A 22653-nucleotide genomic window follows, 5' to 3' on the forward strand; every position below is an offset into this window, starting at 1 on the left:
GGTGACTTTTGAATATCTCCAAGGCTGAAGACTCCACAGCCTCTTTGGGCAGCCTGTGCCACTGCTTGGTCACCCTGATCGTGGTGAAAAAGCGTTTCCTGATGTTCAGAGGGAGCCTACTGTGTTGCAGTTTGTGCCCATCACCTCTGCTCCTGCCACTGGGCACCCTCTCTTCATCTGCTTATGTACATTGAGAAGCTCCCCCTCAGTCTTCGCTTCTTGGGGCTGAACATTCTCAGCTCTCCCAGCATTTACTTACAGGAGAGATGTTCCAGTCATCACCTTCATGGCCCTTCGTTGTGCTCCCTCCAGTAAGCCTGTCTCTCTTTTGCACTGAGGAGCCCAGAACTGGACCCAACACTGCAGGTGTGGCTTCACCAGTGCTCGGCAGAGGTGAAGAGTCACCTGCCTTGACCTGCTGGGAACACCCTCCTGATTGTTGCAATTCACGATTATGGTGATTCATTAAGTGTTTGTTTTGTTTTGTTTTTTAAACGAACACCCATAGGTTGTTGCCTGAAATGCTGGATGGCAAAACATAGGACTGAGCTTGATGGTCACACAACTTTTTCAAAGATTATCAAAAACTTCTGCAAGCACCTGTAGCAACATGTACATCTTCTGTTGCGTCTGTACCTTTTAACAAGGTGGCAAGTTGCAGTTGACCAGAAAGAGCCTTGTTACAGATGTTGTGTCTGTCACCTGCTTGGTTGTCTTGAGTTGCATGAGGAGTTGGATTTGGTTTAGTTAAACTGTGGCATAGAAAAGGGATAAGAGAGCAGCCCCTCAGTTGGAGAGGGCAGGACAGAACTCTTGAATGTGTTCCCTTAGTACACCTGCAGAAATCCAAGTGCTTGGCTCTTCTTCCATAAATGAGGAGGGGCTTGCTATAATACAGCATTGGAGGGCTTGTGATGATGTTGCTGAGGTGACATCTGTTATTATTGACATTATAAGCTCTGCACTAAGTGTCCCAGTGATTTTTCAATCTTCACATGTAGACCAGGCACATTATTTTTATTTTTTAGGCACATTATTTTCTTGCTTCCTGGTTATTAGCATACTCTTCAGTTTGCTTAGGCTGCTCGGCTCTGTCCGTGACACTCCAAGCTGAGTCATTTTAGTTGCCTTGACTGTAGGTGCAATGAAGTTGATCTTCAGCCACAGCTATAAAAATAGGATGAGAATAAAAGCCATGTAATTGTTGCTGTCCACTGTTATTTCCTGGTCACATCAGAATAAGTGTCTGCAATGCTGCCAGGGTAACAAAATACACATTTTTCAGGAAAGGATAATAAGAAAATAATAATTTTGCCTGTAGTGTGTAAGAGTGAGGTAAAATGTAGTTGCTCTTCACTGAGAGCATAAGAGTATCTAGATAATAAGATGAGGTCGGAAGGTCTAAAGCACTATTTTTAGTTTCTAACAAAAATTTTTCTGCATACATGTTTCCCTTTTAGTGTATATTTTGTGCATTAAACAAAATGCATGATATAATGAAATCTAGTAGCAGTTCAATGCGTGATTGATATTTTATTTATTAGCAAGAGTTTGTTTTCTATTTTTTCATGCAGTTATATCACAAAAAAATATTTCATTTGACCATTTGGATCTCTTCTTACCTGGAAAAACACATGGGTACAAAGTACAATGTATAGTAAATAGTGGGAAAAAAAATTTACAAAATTCTCTGTTATGTGCCACCTAATCAATAGTTACTGTTTTATTTGTCAAAACATACAGGTTGATGTCTAGCTGGACAATGCATTATAGCAAAGAATAGTAATTCGTGGGTTTTTTTCATTTAGAGAATCAGTTGGATTTTGCTTCTAAAAAGTGTTTATTTTTATAAAGTAAATGTACATGCATATTTACCTAAATAACTTTTGGAAAACTAAAACTGTACCTGTCATCACATATCCTTTCAAATTGAAATACAGCGAAGTATGTATAGCCTATAGAAGAAGCCATGTGTGTAAAATAGAAAATAGATTAGGATACTGCCTTGTAACAGAAAATACTTAAGGATGTTCAGTATCTGCTCAATGCAGTTGAAATTTCAAGGTCTAGTAGAGTTTCCCTATCTATGATGAGTTTATGGAACTTTAATTGTTGTCTTACTTTGATTGCTGTCCTTTCCTCAGGATTGTATTATTGTTTTTAAGCTTGATTTCTTACAATATTGTCTTTTTCCTTCTGTTTAAACTTTTTTGGTATGCTTATTTTTCATTTATGGTTTAATTTTTCTCCCCTTCCCAATATTTTTCTCTTGGTTTAAATTTAGCCAATATTTATTGTTTTATTATAGCAAATATAATTTGTCTGTACTAATGAAAACTATGTGGACTCTTCTAAAATACTTAATGCTAAAAGGAGACACGAAGCATTTTGTTGTGGGGGGAGTATTGAACAAAATACTAGAATAGATCATGTCACAAAATAGACACATTTAAACATCTAGGAAGGACATTGATATCAAAAGATGATTACCTATAAAATGTATAAATTCACATGTCTTTTGCACTTGCAAGAACTTCTTAAAATTAGTTCTATGCTGGGAGATAGATAATGCACCGAAACTTTTTGGCTGCTTTGAAACTAAACAGCAGGAGAAAGATATAAGTAGCTTTACAAAATTAAAGGTGGACCTCTTAGGTGAAACTGCCTCTCTGTCTTATGAGGGTTTTTAAAATCCTGTATTCCAGAACATCAGCTTCATGGCACCAGGCTACCAAAGTATTAAAGCACTTACTGAATCTCTAAACATGAGGATAGTCACCCTGAATTTGCAGGTATACCTGATATGATGTACCAGCCTCAAAATGCTCAGTACCTACAAGATTGAGGCCCTAGGACCATAACAGAAATCCAGTAATTGTCCGAGTTAATAGCATACACTTACTACAAATTAGAGCTCTAAAGAAAATTGCCATGTAGTGTTTCTGTTCCTCTGTCAGCTAAACCATATGAAGAATGGGTTGTAACTAGCAAAATGAGTAATTGTTCTAGGGATGAATCTTGCGTGATTTAGGTTATTGAATAAAATTGTAGCCATCCTTCAGCATTACATGCATGTCGAGTATTTTGAATGGGACACAGAAAGCAAGATGCAGTTGAGTAAGTAATTTGGTGTGGTTCCCTCTTGCAGGCCTTGCCAGGAAAGAGCGGGTGTGCTCTGCTTCCTAGGCCACTGCTAGGTGCTCTCCCCTCTTTCCTCAGGAGATGCCTGCCTGATCATTTCTCACCCTCAGCTGCCTGCTTGGTTCTACTGGATACAGATCTGTGCAATGCTAAGGGTGTAAGACTCAAAATTGCCACTGAAATTGCCAGAGCATGGAGTTGTAGCTGAGTTTTGAACATGGCCTTGTTTTCTAAGCACATACTGAAGCGAGTTATTTATTTTTCTGCAGTGTGATACATTTCTCAATACTTACACTGCCTGTAATGAATGCAATGAGAACTCATGAAATGTTTTCTTTTAGGCAGACTCTTAATAAAGATTCGAACTAAATATTAGCTTTTGCACCAAGGAGAAACCAAACTACACGATTTCATGCCCTGAAGTGCTTCTTTTTCATCTTTTGGTATGTCATTTCACTGGAGAACGAGAAAGTTGTTAAGTGTTTATTTTACATGAGCAGGAATTAGAAGGAAACAAGAAGACTCCCAGAGTATAGTAGAAATCACTGTTAATTGTTATATTTGGATATTTAAAAAAACCCCAAAAGCAACACCCAAACCCACTACCCCACACTTTGTAATATCATTGGTAGAAGAAGCTGGTTTTACATAATCTAATTTCTTACTTACCATTGGAAGGAACACATTTTAACGCAACATACCACCACTGAAGGGAAAACAAGTTACTTTCTTTGTAATTTCTTCCATCGCAGAGTAACATGTAAACAATACAGAGAAAAGTTTGTGCCAGTCCTTCACAACGGAATGTGCTCTGAATACAAACCAGTTTAATAACCTGTGCCTACCTGTTACGAAAGGGTAATGAATTCTTGCCTTCTCAGTGACCAGATTATTTTCAGCTTTATCTAACACTGCTGTCAAAGGTGTTAATGCACCTCAAACTGTTTTGCATCTTTGAAGTCATGAATTCTGATATTTTTTCCCCCTCAAAAACTATAAAAGCTGTCAAACAATGGAAGTACAGTATTTTGTACTTGAGTGGAATTGCAATTTCCATAAGTCATGGTCATAATCAAGAGTGTAGTAATCAGCCCAGTATGCATTTCAAGAATATTTCATGGCTTTGATGATAATTGTATCCTCAACAGTTGTTTTTAAAGTCTGTACTGTATATTTACAGATATATGGAGTTTGGGGGTCATCCTCTTCATGTTGGTCTGTGGACAGCCACCATTTCAAGAAGCAAACGACAGTGAAACTCTGACTATGATAATGGACTGCAAATACACAGTGCCACCTCATGTGTCCAAAGACTGTAAAGAGTAAGTAGAGTACTGAAGAACTTGGAAGCATCCATAGAAGTGGATTTTCACTACCTTTGGGAGTTCCCCATTCCATATTATCAGTGTGTGGAATACTCCCTGATACTCTTCTTCTGTGTCTCTCAGTTGTAATGCATTCTTATGAAGGATGGAAGAAGCTACTTGCTGCTGATTGGCTTTGGCCAACTCTGTTGCTGGACAAATTACCAGATATTGACAGTATTTTGTGGCAGGGCTTAGGGAAGGTACTACTTCCTACCAATTTCTGTCCAAAAAATAAGTTGTCAAACCCCATGAATATTACAAAGCAAGTTTTGCTCATTTCCTACTGAAATTGCAACTCCAAAACAACATTCTAGGCAATCCAGGGAGAAAAATATTCCGTCTGCAAATACTGTATGCCACTTGGGAGTCATGGTTCTTTTTGATGTATTGTTTTTCTGCACTGTTCATTGGAGCTTTTTTATTTTTTTTTTCCTATGTTCCAGTATTTTCTGTATTTCCCAACTGGTTAATGACCTCTTCAGTCCTTTTAATATATATCCCAGTTGCATCACTTTTACATGGTTTGTCTGGGTTCTTTAATCTATGGTAGAGTATCTTTTCAGTTTCAGTATGAAGGCCCAGATGCCTTTATAAGTGCTTGAAAAATTAATTTGGTCCAGTCAAAAAACTAGAGTGGCATCTCGAATTCTGTTACTTAACAAAGAATGAAATCTGTTATTGCTGTGGTCATAATGACCATTCCTCTCTTCACTTGTCATCTGTGTGGTCCAGGGATCTAATGCATAACATGATCAGCAGCTTCCCGGCCTGTATCAGCACTAGTGTGGCCAGCAGGACCGGGGCAGTGATTGTCCCTCTGTACTCAGCACTGGTGAGGACTCCCCCTGAGTGCTTGCTCCGTTCTGGGCCCTTGAGAAAGACACTGAGGAGCTGGAGCAAGTCCAGAGAAAGGCAACAAAGCGGGTGAAGGGTCTGGAGCACAAGCTCCTCTTATGAGGAGCAACTGAGGGTTGTTTAGCCTGGAGAAAAGGAGGCTCAGGGGTGACCATACCACTCTCTACAACTGCCTGAAAGGAGGCTGCCTCTTCTCCCAGATAACAAGTGGTAGGTTGAGCAAATGACTTCAAGGTTTAGACTGGATATTAGGAGAAACTTCTTGTCAAGCACTGGAACAGGCTGCCCAGGGAAGTGATGGAATCACCATCTCTAGAGGTGTTCAAAAGCCATGTAGATGTGGCACTTCGAGACGCACTTTAGTGATGGGCATGGTGGTGCTAGGTTAGTGGTTGGACCTAGTGCTCTTAGAAGTCTTTTCTAACCCTAATAATTCTGTAATTCTATGCCATAGCTGGTTTTCTTGTCATGTCATTAGTGTCTAGCACCTCCAGTAACACAGAAAAGCTGCTGTCAGCTTGAAGAGCTCAACATACAGGAAGAGGTTTAAAGTACAATACAGGAAGAGGTTAAGAGAGAGCTCTTATCAGTGAACTGTATCGAATAAATCTCTTGCGATGCCGCATGCTGTGCTGAGGCCAGGAAACTTACCTTTTGCAGACCTCTGCTGAATATATTGGCTAATTTGCTTAAATGTCCAAGTAGATCTGCTTTATCTGTATGGTGCATTGAGGATATACAATCAGTTACCCAGATCCTCTGTAGGTTACGTTGTCTCAGGGAAGAAACTCTGGGAATGTTTAAACATCCTGCTTAGAGTGAAAGCATTTGTGGTTCGAGATGCATAAATAAGCTTAAAGCAGGAGGCACATGTGGTACATTTGTGCAGTTTTACTACAGATATAGTTTAGTAAAAAAGTCAGATTAAGTATATAGTTCGTTCTTTTTCTGTGATAATATTAACAAAAGCAAAGAAACTCAAGGGTCTCCTGTCTCATCCCACCTTTACCAAAAGGCAGAGACCACGGCTACTAAGAATAAATGTTGTGTTCTTTATTTACTGTAGAAGGTTGAATTAACCTCCATGAGTCCATACATCATCTCACACACCAAAAAAACCCCAAACAACTAACCAACCAAACAAAAAAACAACAAAAAAACCTCATTGTGATAGCCTTTGTGAGTTGTGTGGCCTTGCAGTTTGAAGTTGTGTAGTATAGTATAGTCAGTGCAATAAAAAGCTCTGTGTGAGAACTGGAAAACATGCTGGAACAATAAAGTTTCATTGAAACCTTGGCATCAAAACTGTATATCCATATTTGTTGAACAAAGCCAAACATACCCTCCCTAAGAATTTTTCACATATAGTAAGTGAAGAGAGATGTGCTGTGCCAATCAAGTCTTCTTCCTCTGTTTACCTGGGGAGTTTATGCACTTCCTTTCCAGCATTTGTGAAAACTCAGTATCAACCCATTAGCAGGTTTGTCACTACATCATCCAGAAGAGTGTATCGGTTTGTTTGGGTTTTTTTCTCTGTGGGTAGAACAGATCAGAGTTTTTTTCAAGGACACTGAAGACTCCAATATCTACTTCAGAATAAAAAGTTTCTGCGTATCTTGCCATTCCATATTCTTGTTGACAGCAGCAATAATAAAAAATTACATTTCTGTCACTTTACTGACTAGCCAATAGACCATCTGTGACAGTTGCCCTATAAGACCTGTTAAACAAACCAGAAAAATCAGATTAAGAATCTAAACACAGTAAATGAAAACCGCAATGTTTATGATATTTATAGTATTTAATAGTTAAATTGTTTGTTTCATTTCAGCAATATTTGGAGTGTCTTTGATACTAAATAATTTCCCATCACATTGTTTACTGTAGAGACTTGTAAAGATCTATGAAAACTGACCTCAAACAATGTCTTCCTAACATTGCTCATACAACAGGTGCTTTTTTTAAAAATGCGAGTGCAGTTTTGTTTAGATTTATTTTTTATTCACAGTCTAATTACACGGATGTTGCAGAGAGACCCGAAACGAAGGGCATCCTTGGAAGAGATTGAAAACCATGCGTGGCTCCGAGGAGTTGATCCATCTCCTGCAACAAAGTACAATATTCCTCTTGTATCGTACAAAAATCTGTCTGAGGAGGAGCACAACAGTATAATACAGCGCATGGTTCTTGGTGATATCGCAGACCGAGACACGATAGTGGAGTAAGTTGACGATTCCCTGTATGCAGTTTGTTTTGTGCATCTCTCCTTTTTGGTTAAATAATGTCTTGAGAACCTGGGCACTTTGGTGATTAAATATCAGGCCATTCAGGTAACAGACAAAGTGTTACAGTCTTGCTCTGTGACAGGATATTGTGGGATCAGAAATACCCAAACTTGGGAAAAACTTCAAGAAGATGTGTTGTAACAGTGTTTGATTCCTGCAATAGTTTGTTATCTTGAGTAAACTTAACTGCTTTGAAATCCATGCTTTTACTGGTGCTTTGTTTCTCATGCATATTGGGAAGGGATAAATTCTAGTATTTTTCCCTTAGCATGTTTCCTGTGTACCTGAATATTCGTTAATTTAAAATATTATTCCTTTTGTAATGCATAAGTCATTGTAACTGAGTGAACTTGCTTGAAAGCTATATAGTTTCTTCTAACAGATTGAAACTGCCAAATTTCTAAAATATTCCCAAAATTGAAAGAGGTCTCGATTATTTTTTTTAATTGTATGTGTTTAAGCTGGAAAAAACTGTTAGTATATTACCACTGATGAGGGTTGGGATGCAGCAGTCTCACTTCTTAAACTTTAGCTGTACATTAGTGGCATCCTTTCTGTTAGAATGTCTGACTGATGCTTACTGGCTTATAAACTTAATTTTACTGTAAACTCAATGTGCAGCCCTAAAGTAATGAAGGTTTTTTCCTCCATTTGTTGCATAATCAAATATTAGGGCTTTGTGATTGTGTGTGCCAGTGGGGAGGCCCATCATTGGTGCATAACATTAAAGAAAAACACTTTATAATTTAAAGAATGTAAAATAAAAAAGAATTCCTTAGTTTTTTTGGATGATACTCTAAGGATGTCCTCATCCAACTATAGTTGAAATTACTAGATTTGTTGGCTCTTTATTTTTAATAAAACTTGAAACATGCTTATCAAAACATCAAAAAATAGGCAGTTCTGCTCTTCCTGCTATGGGAAGTACAGCAAACTGTGAGATGCACATCCAGTTCTTAGAAATCATTGATGTATGGTTTATTTCATGTTCTGTACTCTCCTCAGGGCATTGGAAACTAACAAATACAATCACATCACTGCTACTTACTTCTTACTAGCTGAAAGGATCCTCCGAGAAAAACAAGAGAAGGAAATTCAGACCAGATCTGCAAGCCCCAGCAACATCAAAGCTCAGTTCAGGTGAGAATTTAGAATCCAAATGGCTTTTTTTTTTTTAATTTGGCTTAATGAGAATATTATTGAATTGCTCAAGTACTGCTTTCTTAAAAACAGTAAAATACTCATTGCGAATTTTAAATGTCTTTAAAGTGCTGTGGACGCTTCAGAAGCTGTTCAGAAATCAATTGCCAATAATATTTTCAATTGCTACCATTGTCAGGAAATGACTAATCAATTTGAAGTCTGTACCTGAAGAAGTTTTCACATCTGCTAAAAAAGGGCTTGTTCATTGACCTTCAGTTCCTCATACAAATTGTGTTATGTAATATCCCTGGAGCAAAACTTGTTGCATAATCCATAAACATGCTGATGAGAATGTGTTATAAATGAGAAACCACTCTAAATTTGATCTGTAGGTTATGTTCTTTTTCGTGTCAGTTGATATGCCTGTTGTCTAAGCAAAGCTTGAATTTAGTGCTTTAATCAGTCATTTAAAGACATGGCAATAGATTATTTTTTTTTTGTTTGACAAAAATGTGATCTAAGAAACGTTATAGTGAGGGTCCCTAAGATTTTCAAAGCTTCAACCTGTGACACAGTAAAACTAAAAGGCTTCTGGCATGTAGTTGGTATTGATATGTTCAGCCAGTCCATTTGCTCTGCCGCCGGTTATCAGAGCATCCCATATTTTCAGTTACAGCAGCATATGCTATAAAAAAACCCCAACCAAACATGCAAAAAAACCCCCAAAACCAAATACAAGGCAAATAATATAATTTCCACTTGCACACTGATATTGGAGGATGCAAGTTTTGAGGAGTTATTTTACTTAAACATTGTGTTTTGTTTAATTCCTGAGTTAAGTGTTTGGAATTTGCTGGTATTGGAAAAAATATTCATTATTCATCTTGATAATCGTTCCAGTGAAGATGGAGGATGTACTGAGGCATTTCCATTAACTTTTGTCCTGTAAACTCCAGTGGTTTCAAAGTTGCCTTTAGGTTTTGGTAAAGTATTGTTGGTAACTGTTATTAGCTAATCTCTTAATGAGAAGAGTATTATGTGATTGTGCAGATGTTTAGAGTTGCTAACTCTTGTAACACCTTCACAGTTGTTAATCTGTCTGTAGGATTTAGAGAGACAAAATAACTGTTCATTCCAAAGGTTTCCTTGTGCAACTTCCATGCAGTCATACGTGAAATCACTTAATAGGGATTATCATAGGGACATAAATGCTACTGTGGGTCCGTCAGGTGCACAGTCATATTTTCCTTGGTCTAACTGATAACAGTGAGGTACTGCTACCTCAAGTTAAATCTAGAAAAAATGGACACTTCCTATAAATTAAGAACACATATTTTTGAAAATAGATTAAAGTCTCCATTGTTTGTTACCTTGGATTTAGGCTGAGATTTTAGAGGCATCTCTTCTGAATACTGTTCTGTCTACCTGAATTATGAGATGTTGTTCTATAAACGCTGCAGTGGTTTGCAGTATCTTTGTCATCTCCAGGTGGGAGATGGAGACACCCTGGAGGGTCATTCACTCAGTGGTCACTTATGTAGGAAATTTTATCTTACGTGGTTACAAGTACTTTAGAAGAGTTATTGTTGCAGGCATCTAAGGGTTGCCTACAGAGCCTAAATGGTCTGGAGATTCGTGTTACAGAGCTTATCTCTCTTCAAGGGTAATACTGTAACTTGGCAGTTCTCTTATGATGGATCATCCTTTTATTTTTGTATTTGCAAAAAGAAATCCAATCAAATGTGTCTAATACTAAGTATTACTTATAAAACAACTTATTTTAGAGGAAAACCTGGAGTTTCCCTTCAAATGGAAATGCTAAAACTGCAAAGTGTGATTTTAAATTGTTTGGGTTTTTTTTTTTCAGTGTCAGTGTCATTCTTTCAGTAGAAGAGCAACTCGAGTTATATAAGAAACTGGAACAAACAAGTTCAGTGAATTTAAATCTTTGTATGAATTTATAAATGAATATACTTTTTCTTTTCATGACAAGGACATATGTAAAAACTCAGGAACCCTTGCTATTAATGATCCCAGGTAGCTGTTCCTTGCCTCCGTGATGTTCATAAATTCAAAGTGTTTCTGTAGAATGACCTCATGGAAAAGATAACAAAGTAGTGCATTATTTTGATTTTGAGACTTCAAAAGATTTACAAAAAATAAAATGTAACTTGCAACCTTGAGCTTCTCTTCTGTCCCACTCTTCCCTCAGGCCTGCTGGGAATAAGGGGAGAGGCAGAAGAGAAGGAAGGTAAATATGGGCTGCTGTGAGAGATAAACATACTGTAGTGAGGAGGCTTATTGCCTGGCAACTACAGTCCTGTTAGATACTATATTTGCCCTTTATTGTGACAACCACAGAACTCTTCCTTTTTTTGCTGACAAACCAGTCTGTTCTTAAAGCATGGTAAATTCTTGAAAGGTTTAGAGCTTCATTTCCTGTCACATTTGTAGTTATGTTTCTAATTTATTTAAGTCCTGTTTGCTCATTACAGGCAGTTTTTTGTGTTTAAAATAAGCAGCAGAGCACAAGTCATCAGAAAACTGGGTCAGTGGCTCCCAGCACTCCTGGCTGGCCAGGCAGATACCTGGGGTCACACTTGGTGTGAAACATTCTCTGCTTCCTCTCCTGCTTTCCTCCTCCTTCTTGCTTCTAGACTGGGCTACAAAGTCATGCAACCATTTCTTTTGGCATACACAAAATATGGTTGGGAATGTCCTGTAATCTGCTGTCCATATGTGAACAGAGGTCTCTACTACAGCTTTTCATGCAGTATGCTAGAGTGTTTTTGTTTTGTAAAGTTAAATGATGGGCAAACCTTTTAAAATTCAAGACAACCCTTTGAGAGGTTAAAAAATATTTCTTGGTCTCCACAAGCAACTGGGGCTTATACTGAGTGAAGCGATTGAAGAATCTTTCAGTGTTAATTTTTTGGTTAAAGGTGTTGATTTTTTGAATTAGGCTTTCAAAATAGGGTAAAGACTGATGGTCTTTGTTCATAATTTATTCTGTGTACATTATGGGAAATTTACAATATATGTTAAATTTAAAGTCAAATACAAATCATTAGATAGTAACTTAGATGATGGCGATCAGACATCCACTGGTAACTGTAAAACCCATTCACACTCATTTTGGTTTGAGCTAGCACTAGTACAGACATACATTTTCAACTTGGATTCACAGTTTATTTAAGTGTCATATTCTTAAACAGCTTGAGTCCTGAATTCATGCAGCTGTTTTATTCCAGTTGCTCAGCTAAAGACAAATAAATGTGTGATCTCAGTTCATGTGTGTTTAGAATTAAGGGGGACATTGTAGAATAGAGCTTGGTCTGAATGAGACTTACTGAAAATGAGAGAACGTGTCTTCTGACTCACCCTTTCAGTCTCACTCATGTTAATTCTCACTTAGGTTTTATATTAAGAATACTGGGGGGGAGAATAAGAGAAGCTTCAGATTAAAAGTACTTTGCAATACTATCTAGGTTGTGCTTGAATCAGCTTAGACCTTCCTCTAGGTTCTGGTGGTTCTATACCTACTTCAGATTATTGAGGCACAATTATTTTTAAGTTTTTTATGGCTTTATTAATTTTCTGAGAGCAGTGAAATCTTAAAACGTTCATTTGACATAATTTCAACATAATTTCAAAACTACGCTCTTGCATAGATGATGTTCCTTTCAAGCAGCAGCATTTGTGAAGGAATGCACATTCTCTGAGAACATTTTCTTTTGCTCAGTCACTCAGTGCTTTTGTTTACAAACATGCCACTCAGCAGGCCAATTTGTGTGGCAGCACTTGTGTTTCTCTGGTGCAGATACTACATTTTCTTGTATGTTCTGAAATGCTTGCCGTGATCTAACTTCTCATTTATCTTTTACAATTGTTTACATAGGCAGTCGTGGCCAACAAAAATTGACGTCCCCCAAGATCTGGAGGATGACCTCACGGCATCTCCTCTCTCCCACGCAACTGTTCCTCAGTCACCAGCTCGCACGGCTGAGAACGTCCTCAATGGCCATAGGAGCAAGGCCCTGGGGGATTCGGCCAAAAAGGAAGATATTCCTGAGCTGGCTGGGCCGGCGCTCTCAGCTGTCCCATCGGTGAGCTTAAAACCCACCACGAGTGGCCGGAAGTGCTTGTTCAGAGTAGAAGAAGACGAAGAGGAGGACGAGGAAGATAAAAAACCTATTTCTCTTTCTACTCAAGTTGTTCTGCGTCGTAAGCCTTCAGTTACAAACCGTCTCACTTCAAGGAAGAGCGCACCAGTCCTCAATCAGATCTTCGAGGAGGGCGAGTCCGATGACGAGTTTGACATGGACGAGAACTTACCGCCAAAGCTGAGCAGGTTAAAAATGAACATTGCCTCACCCAGCACCGTGCACAAACGCTATCACCGCAGGAAAAGCCAGGGACGGGGCTCCAGTTGCAGCAGCTCAGAAACGAGCGATGACGACTCAGAAAGTAGGAGACGCCTCGACAAAGACAGCGGGTTTACTTACTCCTGGCACAGGCGGGATAGTAGCGAAGGGCCACCTGGCAGCCAGGGAGATGGTGGTGGACAAAGCAAACCAAGCAATGGAAACGGAGGGGTAGACAAAACAAGCCCAAGTGACAGCAACAAAGGTGGGGGGAGTCCCTCCGGTGGCTCCAGCGGTAGCACCAACAACACTTCGGGTTCCACCCGGAGATGCGCTGGGTCCGGAAACTCAATGCAGCTGTCGTCCAGAAGTGCAGGGGAACTGGTTGAAAGCCTGAAGTTAATGAGCCTTTGCCTGGGTTCGCAGATTCACGGCAGCACAAAGTACATTATTGATCCCCAAAACAGTCTGTCCTTTTCCAGTGTAAAAGTACAGGAGAAATCAACGTGGAAAATGTGTATAAGCTCTGGTGGAAGCGCAAACCAGGCTTCGTCGTTGGGCAACCTGAAATTTTTTTCCGACCAAATGTCAGACACAACAAACGAATTGGAACGGATAAAGAACAGGAACTTGAAAAACAATGTGCTACAACTACCTCTCTGTGAAAAGATGATATCTGTGAATATTCAGCGGAACCCAAAGGAGGGGCTGCTGTGTACCTCCAGTCAAACCAGTTGTTGTCATGTCATTTGACGATGACCTGACTTTGACAGCTCGATCTGCTTGACGGCATCGTTCTTCCTGGTCAGAGCTGTGAACACCTTGTCACGGACCCCCTTTTATTGTCTTAAGATTTTTCAGTGGGCTTTGAGCAGTTATTTATTACACTTTAATTTTGTGTTTGCTTGATGGTATGACAATGCATGGTCTTTGCATGCTGCTAGCCAATACGTTTTTCTTTTTCAACAAAGCAGAATACTTTATTGTGTAATTTTTACATTTATAATTTTACTATGTAAGATCTGGATTAAATTAAAATAAATATCTGGATCCTAATGTAAATGAAGCACTTAGAAGTTTCATGTTCTGCACTTAAACTAGAGAGAGAAGCTTTTGTTTGCCTGTGAAATGTTAATTCTTGTTCTGACCTTCTGTGATAACTAAAATATGTGATACGTGGCATACTTCTATGTGTCTGAAACAGAACCAAAGCAATAATGTTTTGATGCTGAAAACTCTTCAGGGAGCTTTCAGAAGTTCCAAGGCTTGTGCAAAGCAAAGATGCACTGAAAATTAGTGATCTTGAAATATGATTTTAAACCCACACCTATTTGTCTTAAGCTATGATACGGATAAAGTTGTGGCTCAAAAATCGAACTGAAAAGATCTTGTTTTGCTAGAAGCAGTTTTCTTTTGGAAAAAAAAAAAAAAGGCAAGTAGATCTGTAAGGCAGCTTTCTCCCATAGAAATATGTTAATATTACAAGCAGACAATCTTTTTTAATATAACAAAGGTAAATTATTAAGTCTACTTCTGAGTTTTTACATGCTAACTGAAAATAAAGTATTTGTATGAATTACTTTTGTTAGTAGTATATCATGACATCTGATATTTTAGGTTTTTACCTTTTAAACCCTCTCCCCTGTCCTCTCCTCCCCTCCCTGAGATTCCAGAAGGCAATAAGGGATGGAAAACCATTAGGTAATTGGATTCACATTGAAATTGTTATTGTCATTTACATTTTTGTCATTATTACTGTTTTAAGGCTTAAAATACTGCTGTTCCCCACATGTAGGTCACTTATTTTTCCTCAGTAATAGTGCTTTTTCATAAAGTCCATTTAAAATAGCCTGTAGGAAAATGTTTCTTTTACAGCTCTCAGCCTTCCTGTTGGGCTTCCCATTGCCATGGCAAGGTCTTGATTTAGAGTATTTCTGTACAAAAGGATACTTTTGACCAGATGAATTAACTTTGTGGAATTTTATTATCTAGAATAAAATATATTGCAGATTCCTAGTTTTGGGAAGGGCAAGAATGTTTTATTTTTTCATGCTGTGCACTGGGTCTTCTAAGCAATGCTAGTGAAACTGGGGGTACTATGTAGCAGCGCCCTGGGCAGACCTTGGGTATCCCAGAGGAGTTTTGACACTGTTGAGCATCTTGTAACACTTGCAGAAGGGTCAAATGCAGCGCCTTTCATGTCCGCCAAGGAGGGAGCGGAGCATCAGAGCGGGGCTTGCGCTCGGTCAGGATGTGTGCAGCTCACCACGGCTCTTTTCGTTACCGAAAGGCTTCGGAGAGTCTGAGTTGCGTGGGGTGTCCTTCCTGGCGAGCCTGCCTGTCCTTCCTGAGGTTCTGCTTCCTGAACAAGGCAAAGGATAAGTGTTTCGCTTCTTTAAGTTTTTTGAACTCTAGTTGCAGTTTAGTAAAGAGCTACAAAAGTAGATGTGTGGGTGAAGCCATAGAACATATTTGCTTGAAATTTTTGAGCAGGGATCTTACCAAGGGCCAGAAATGAGATGTGTGGTTCACAGACAGTGAGCGTAACATCCACGTAGGAGGCGAGTTTATAAAGGGCATTGGCAATAAACTTTATTTGTTGCAGCTTTTTTCCAAGTATTGTAAATACTCTTTCCTGATATTATGTACAGCCTTGGAATGGCACCTTTTAACTAACCCCGGGTGTATTTTGTTTCCAATGTTTTTATATACGACTGTATATATGGTGCTCACTTTAGAACAGCAGTGTTGACCATTTATGCTGCATAGTTGTACTATAGCCTTATAGTTGTGTGTGGCTGGTTGAACCTCTGGGTGTACAGATGTGTTAGTCTGAGTGGTGTCCTTTCCCCATTTGTTGATAGGTGAATGATTGTGCATGTGGTGTACGTCGTGTTATGTCGTCACGTAAAAGGAAGGGCGAGAATAACCACTACATTAAGATAATATTGGACCAAACTATTTAGAGCAAGTAAACAGTTTCTTGTACCCCTTAACGTGTCTTTAAGAGTTGCATATAGTTACAGTAGTGTATAAAGTAAATATTGTGGAAAAAACAGTTAGTCTTGTATTTTTCTGTATGTGTGTATATAAATATATATAAAAAAAAGTAATGTACCTCTAGCAACTTAATCTGTATTTAAGATGTGACAATCTTGACACAGAATTTTAAGAGTAGCAGTCTAAATAAGCAGCATTAATGAACAGAAGTATAAAAATTTCTCACCAAGAAAGAATCCATGTATGTGTGTTAAGAGGGTACAGAAATATCTGATCTTATTGCTTCCAGCAATGTTTGGCTTTTTCATTGTATAAACATTCATGGTGTGCAACAGAAATGGAAAATCCAGTTAATAAAAGTGATATCCTGATTGATGCATAACCGATGATTAGCATGTGGATGCGGTTTGTTTCTCCCGGCATTCGGGGTGTCAGGGCAGCACAGGCTCCGGGCCGAGTCCCCACGCGCAGCACAAATTAAAACAGAAAGCAGTGGAAATGTCAGCTTAGTTGCCTTGCAAGAATCCAAGTTTGTGTGAGGATGAACATTAATTTGCGGATTTCTGGTTTTTCTCTTGCACAGATCAAACTTGTTCCTTTGGGCTTTTTGTCTAAAGGCTGAGGGAGCTGTTCCTCAGGCAGAACTTCAGAATGGTTTAAAAGGGTTTAGTAAACCTGACATGCCGCTGTTCAGCTGGAGGACACGAGTGCTACACCTGGGCAGCTTCTTAGTGGCTGGTGCTGTTCTGGCAGCTCTGGAGCACAGGACACGACAGGTTCCAGTCTCAGCTAAAATGTTTGCTGTGCATGTGCCCAGGTCACTCGGATGAGTCTGATCTCAGCCACACGTGTCTGTTACAGTCCTGGGAGGGGAGGGACAGCTCTCCCAGCCCTGACACCACTCTTGGGGGAAGGAAGTTGCTTCAGTGCTTCTCTTCAGGCTGCCCTTGTTAGATGGACTGATGGGTCTGTATGCTGCCAAATCTGCACAGGTGCTGTGCAAAGCAGTATTTGTGAAGGCATGAGGTGAAGTTTCACCAGTTTAGATTGAATGTTTTTAATGCAGGCCTAACGCAGTCCCATTCTTTGCAATGTAAAATGGGTGATAGTAAAAAACCACCCAACATAAGCCATCACTTGAGAACTGCTGTGCTGTAAGGTGTGGTTAGGAGAGTGATGCCACTCACTGCTGTCTTTTTCCAAGGCCCTATGAAGGGCAGTTCAGGCTGAGGAGGGGGCAGCAGCACCATCCCACTTTGCCCACTTTGTGACGCAGTGCAGTGCACAGGGCTGCCTGTGAGCCAGTGGCTGCTGACACCTCATGCACAGCACCAGGTCCCCCTCAGAGGTGTCTGTGGTTGGAGCAGCACACTCTGCGCTGCTGCAGTGATTTAAGACAGAGCTTGTGAGTTAACTGCTCTGGAGCACAGACTGTAACCAGCCAGAGAGGGAACAGACACGGGGATTAACAGCATCTAACAGGTTATGTGAATATGTGCCACTAATGTTGCTTTATGCCTGGCTACTTGTGCAGAGCTGTACCCACAGGCTTGTGCAGGTGGGACCTCACCACTGCTGAAGAGCTTTCCTGCTCCAGTCACTGCAAAACAGGGTGAAGGTGGTAGCAGACAAGGAATTCACAGGACTGTGACTGTGCCTGAGTGAGGTAAGACGTAACAGATGTACTGCCCTCCAAGCAGAGCTGCAAGGCCGAGCAGTAACATGGCAATAGTTGGTAGATGCAGGTCAGATTACTTTTCATGGCAGGTTTTTCTGAAGGATTTTTGTTAGCAAGTAAAGGAATGTGCTAGTGGTTAAAATCCCAATGCAGCTGGCTGGCAATAAACAGAGAATGGACAAACGGGAATTTTCCAAACATTAGAGACAATCCAGCCACCCGGATAGCCTTTCCCATGGTTAAGTTTCTGTGAATGAATCAGAACTGATCTGTCTGTCACTAATTCCAAATTATGACTTGCTTTCAATAAAAGGTGTTTGAGTAATAACACCTTAACATGACTGCACTTGGGAAAGCGTAACAGTGACTCACTGGTTCAGCTGCCGACTGGCTGCAGCCAGAGCGGCTCCCCCACTGAACTCACATCCATATGGCGTTTGGAAGGACAGCTGGATTGCCCTTCTCTGGAGCAGTCTCTCTACAACTGTTTTAGCCTTCTCCTTCCTTGAAGTACAGGCTTTGGCTATTTATTTTTTTTAAACTATAAATTGTAATTACTTGGAAGAAGTTGACTCAGTTTAGCTTATCTGCATGTAATATGAATGACATCAATTTCTGGAAGTCAAGAACCTTGTATTAGTGACAGTGTATCACTACAGTAGAGATTAAAAAAAAGATGACCCCTATTTTCCCATATGGTGGAAGAATTACATTGTATTTAGAGGGCCAGAGAAGCAAAAGGAGGTTGTGTGGATTTCACAAGGCCCTCAGATGTGTCATGTCAGGTCTCCTCAGCATTTAATTTCAGCAGATCCTTGTGCAACATCTTCCTATTTCCTCCCTCTCACCACTCCCTCTTGAGAAATACACGGGGCAGGCCCGAAGGATCTGTTTTTGTCTCTCATGCCCTGAGCCTGGGAGAGGTTTGGCTCAGCATGGCAGGCCCGGGAACCAGGAGCACTAAAGCAGGCCCAGCATCGTCCTCATCACGCCGGTGGTGACAGAGGCCGTCACTGCTTTGTAGGGAGCAATGGGGGGGCTGCGAGATCCCTCCTCTCTCAGGGCATCAGTCTTCAGGCTGGCAGGTGAGTCACCAGGCCCTGCTCCCAGCTCCAGCTGGACACTGGCACTCACCCCTGCAGCTCTTGGGAAAGGCATGGGAGATTTTTCCTGAAGAAAGCATGGGGTAGTAGTAGGTAGGCATGGTTCCCACAGGCTTTCTTTATATGAATAAGGAAGTAACTCCCCCGTTTCTCTGAATGAGATTCAAGATCACTTCCCTCAGGTCCAGGTAGGCTAAAATACCCATAATTGCCTGACTGCTTACAGAGGAACCTTTCCAGTGTTTTCTGCTGTCCTCAGGTTCACGGGAGGTGAACAGTAGAGATCTTGAGTCAGCAGACGCCTCTGGGCAACACAATTAGATCAAGGGCTCACAATGTACCCGATGAGAGGATTTTTGTATCACCAGCAAATGATTTATGACTGCCCTTCTTGGAAACAGCTTTCTTGGTTCTTAGTGTTGCTGCCAAGGAGATGTGTAAAATCCAAATCATAACAGATAGGTCAGGGCTACTCCCACAGTCATCTTCCCAAAGAAGATGCCTCTGGACTCATCCTTGGTTTCTCCCTAAAGCTTGAGACCAGAGATGAACTTATGCTATTGCTTAGATTCAGGCACTGGCAGAACTGTCCTGCATCCACATCTGTTGGCCTGCACTCCTGGAAGGCCCAGAGCCATGGCTGTCTCAGAGGTGTGAGGGACCATGCCACAGACCTTGGGAGCCTTGGGAATTCAGATTCCACAGTTTTTGAATGGTGGTTACTGGTAAATATCTTACTCTTTCTAATATTTTCATCTGACAACTGATTTTGGTCAATAAGGTTCATCTCTGGCATTCTACAGTTTTTACAGATGCAGCTACAGCAGAAAGGAAACAACATATTCAAAGGCACAGACAGAAACCTTTTTTCTCTCAAGTGAGAAATGAAAATAGATGCCATCGTGAATGTAAAAAAAAAAACAAAAGACAAAGCAAAACCCAGTAAGAAACAGTACGAAACACAGCAACCCTGGCCCAGTAAAAGGCCAAAGAGCTACATACAGAGGAATAAGGAGCTAAATTTCAGTCCAGTGACAAAATACTACTTGGCAATAGGAGGGAGCATTTCTAAGCAAGCTAAACTGTGTGTTCTTGAGGACAGAAACACATTCTGTCATGACTCTGTAGCATCTGTGATGGTAAAACAAGAGTTCTCCCAGCATCTGGAATAAATTTGAATCCCTATAAAACAGAGTCCCATAGTTCTCACTCCCCATAATTCTTCCATACCTACTACCTTTAGATGGAGAATCCACCTAAAGAACAGTATTATCTCCACTGATAGATTAGGAAACTAAGAAGAAGTGAAGGGATTTGCCAAAGGCAAGGGCCAACAGCTAACATTACTGATGTCACTGGGTACTTAAACCTTAGTAGAGATTTTCCTGTTAGTGGTTTTCCTTGTAGGGTCCATTTCTCCTCCTGTTTTCTGTAGACTAAGTCAATTTTGCAGAAGTTGACTTACTTCTTTTTCATGTGATTGCAGTCGAGACACAACACGATTCTCTTTTCAATCCATCTTAGAAATTATTCCAAACATTTGACACAGTTGCCATCAGCAAAACACACCAACTCTGTGCTCCTAAACCAGCACCAATTAACAGACCAGCAGAATCCCTTCAAAAAGGCTATGACAAGCTCACAAGACCGTGATCCACCAGGAACTGGTGGATTTTTTCCTGAAGTGCTCACTCACACTGACTAGGCAGTTAAAACCTGAGCAAACGTGAGCAACTTCAGATTCTGGGCAAGAGACTGCAAAGCTGAGGAGCTTTCATGGACAACTCCTAAAAAAGCTTTGGTTCTGGGACCTCTGCAGCGCTATACGAAGGGTGACACACTCCCCTTGGAGTTCCACAGGGCAGAGCTTGTTCAGCCACAACCCTGCCACGGCTTCAGAACAGGCTGTGAAACAGCAGCAGCCCAGCAGATACCCCTGAAATAGCAGCAGCGTGGGGGACTGAAGTCAGCAGGGGAAGTAAGAACAGAGGCAGCATCCGTAGCACGGGTTTGCTCCTCTTCCCAAGGGAACGCTGTCATTTCTTACTGGGTCACACCTGCAGAACCTGAGAAATGCTAATTTTAAATTCCAGACAAAATACATTATTTTGGCTTAGTTATATTACTCTGCTGGGGGGACCCTGTGGCAGAAATCTGGAATGTGCAAAGTAGGCAAATACCTTAATTATGGCAACAGCAGATTTCTCCAAACAAAACTGCAGCAAGTCTCACATACAGGTAAGTTACATCTACCAAAAATGAAGGTCACAGCAGCCGAAAGTAAACTGTCCCAAGGTCACAGGAGCAAACACTGTAGGTTTTGGTCCTATTACTGTCAGAAAACAATGAAACATTAGGAGAACTACCTTTCTGTGAAATGCAAGGAAAATAAATCAGATATTCACCACAGAAGCAAGGACTGGTATATCAACTATGAAGTTTAATTGATCTGTTACCGTCAGTTTATTGATTCAGAAGATCCATTCGTACAATACTGCAGTTCAAGATCCAGGGAAGTGATACCAAAAGCCAATATAAATTAAAAAATAAATACACTTAAATTACCGATCAGCAATCTGACTACTACTAAATGCTTTTTACCTAGCTTTTGGAAAGATTTTAGCTGGGGCTTAGTTAAGAGAACCAGCATACAGGAGTATGTCTCTCTATGATATCTATATCTATATATGATATTTAACTATTTCTCAGATCATATAATGGAGTACATGGTTGTTCCCTATGCAATGTATAAAATATTTAAATTAATTTCCTATGGGCAAACAGTGGTTAATAAGCAAGTCTCTGAAATAATACAGCTATCGTAATGAAGGGACAAAAGGAGCAATAACCCCAAAGGGACAATACACTGTGAATTAAATAATAGTCTACTTTTTTTTCCTTTAGAAAGCTGCAGTTGAAAACTCTAGTTGGCTTCTGGATGCTTCCTCGCAGGATCTGTTTTCAATCACTCAAAGCACAGTGAGTCTGGCGGATTTCAACCAGACCTGGCATAAGCTGGAGTGTTTTATTTGGTGTTGACTTTGCAAACAACTACATACGAGAAACAAAGAGAGTGAGAGAAAATACAATTTTTTTTACAGTGTCAGGCAAAGATTATTTACCAAGTTTCACATAAGCAGGTGCCACCTACTCAGTAGATGATGGAGTGTGCACTGGGAGCCACACGCCATCACAAACACACGCCCGAGCAGCGCCCGCTCACATGTGACTGCTTTAGTCATCCTCATTCCTCCGTGTTTACTCCTTCAGTGACTCAGCCGCCAGCTTCATTTGCTGCCAGAGAAGGGGAGAAAAGAGAAGATGCACTGAGTGCAGCGGCAGCAAGATGAATTACACAAACCAGCAAAATCCGAAAGCAGGAACTTCCAAATCCTACTGTGAACAATAAAACTACACCAAAGAAAAGAGGTCGAGCTTTGGTACTTAGAAACAGAAAAACACAAGCCCATTATGCATGACTTTTACAAAAGACACAGTTTTAACAGAGGCATTGCTTTCCCCACCAAAAGACTCAGAAAATGACAATGCAATTTGTATGTTAATTAATTCTTTTTCCGATGAATAATGCCTTACATAAAACTCATCTGGCCTTAAATATTTAAGCTTTTAAGGGATTTTAAAAGGTCAGTGAACTACTGACATTACACTGCCCCCATTTCCCACTGCACCAATCTGTTAACTGTTAATTCAGTATTT

General features: G+C 40.3%; 2 protein-coding genes across 2 annotated transcripts in view; one reads left to right on the top strand and one right to left on the bottom strand.

Moving 5' to 3' along the window:
- Nucleotides 1-16541, top strand: part of SNRK (SNF related kinase) — a 42477-nt gene extending 25936 nt beyond the window's left edge. Inside the window, exons 4-7 of the mRNA XM_050325341.1 lie at nt 4322-4463; nt 7372-7584; nt 8654-8788; nt 12690-16541. Of these exons, the coding sequence (XP_050181298.1) occupies nt 4322-4463; nt 7372-7584; nt 8654-8788; nt 12690-13908 (1709 nt within the window). The 3' untranslated portion in view covers nt 13909-16541. The remainder of the gene's footprint in view (nt 1-4321; nt 4464-7371; nt 7585-8653; nt 8789-12689) is intronic.
- Nucleotides 16542-21356: 4815 nt separating this feature from the next.
- Nucleotides 21357-22653, bottom strand: part of ANO10 (anoctamin 10) — a 121811-nt gene continuing 120514 nt past the window's right edge. Inside the window, 1 exon segment of the mRNA XM_050325467.1 lies at nt 21357-22230. Coding sequence (XP_050181424.1) covers nt 22195-22230 — 36 coding nt within the window. The 3' untranslated portion in view covers nt 21357-22194.

This window comes from Myiozetetes cayanensis, unplaced genomic scaffold (assembly GCF_022539395.1).
Source record: "Myiozetetes cayanensis isolate MyiCay16 unplaced genomic scaffold, myiCay2020 scf1, whole genome shotgun sequence".
In the NCBI taxonomy this organism is placed as follows: Eukaryota; Metazoa; Chordata; class Aves; order Passeriformes; family Tyrannidae; genus Myiozetetes; species Myiozetetes cayanensis.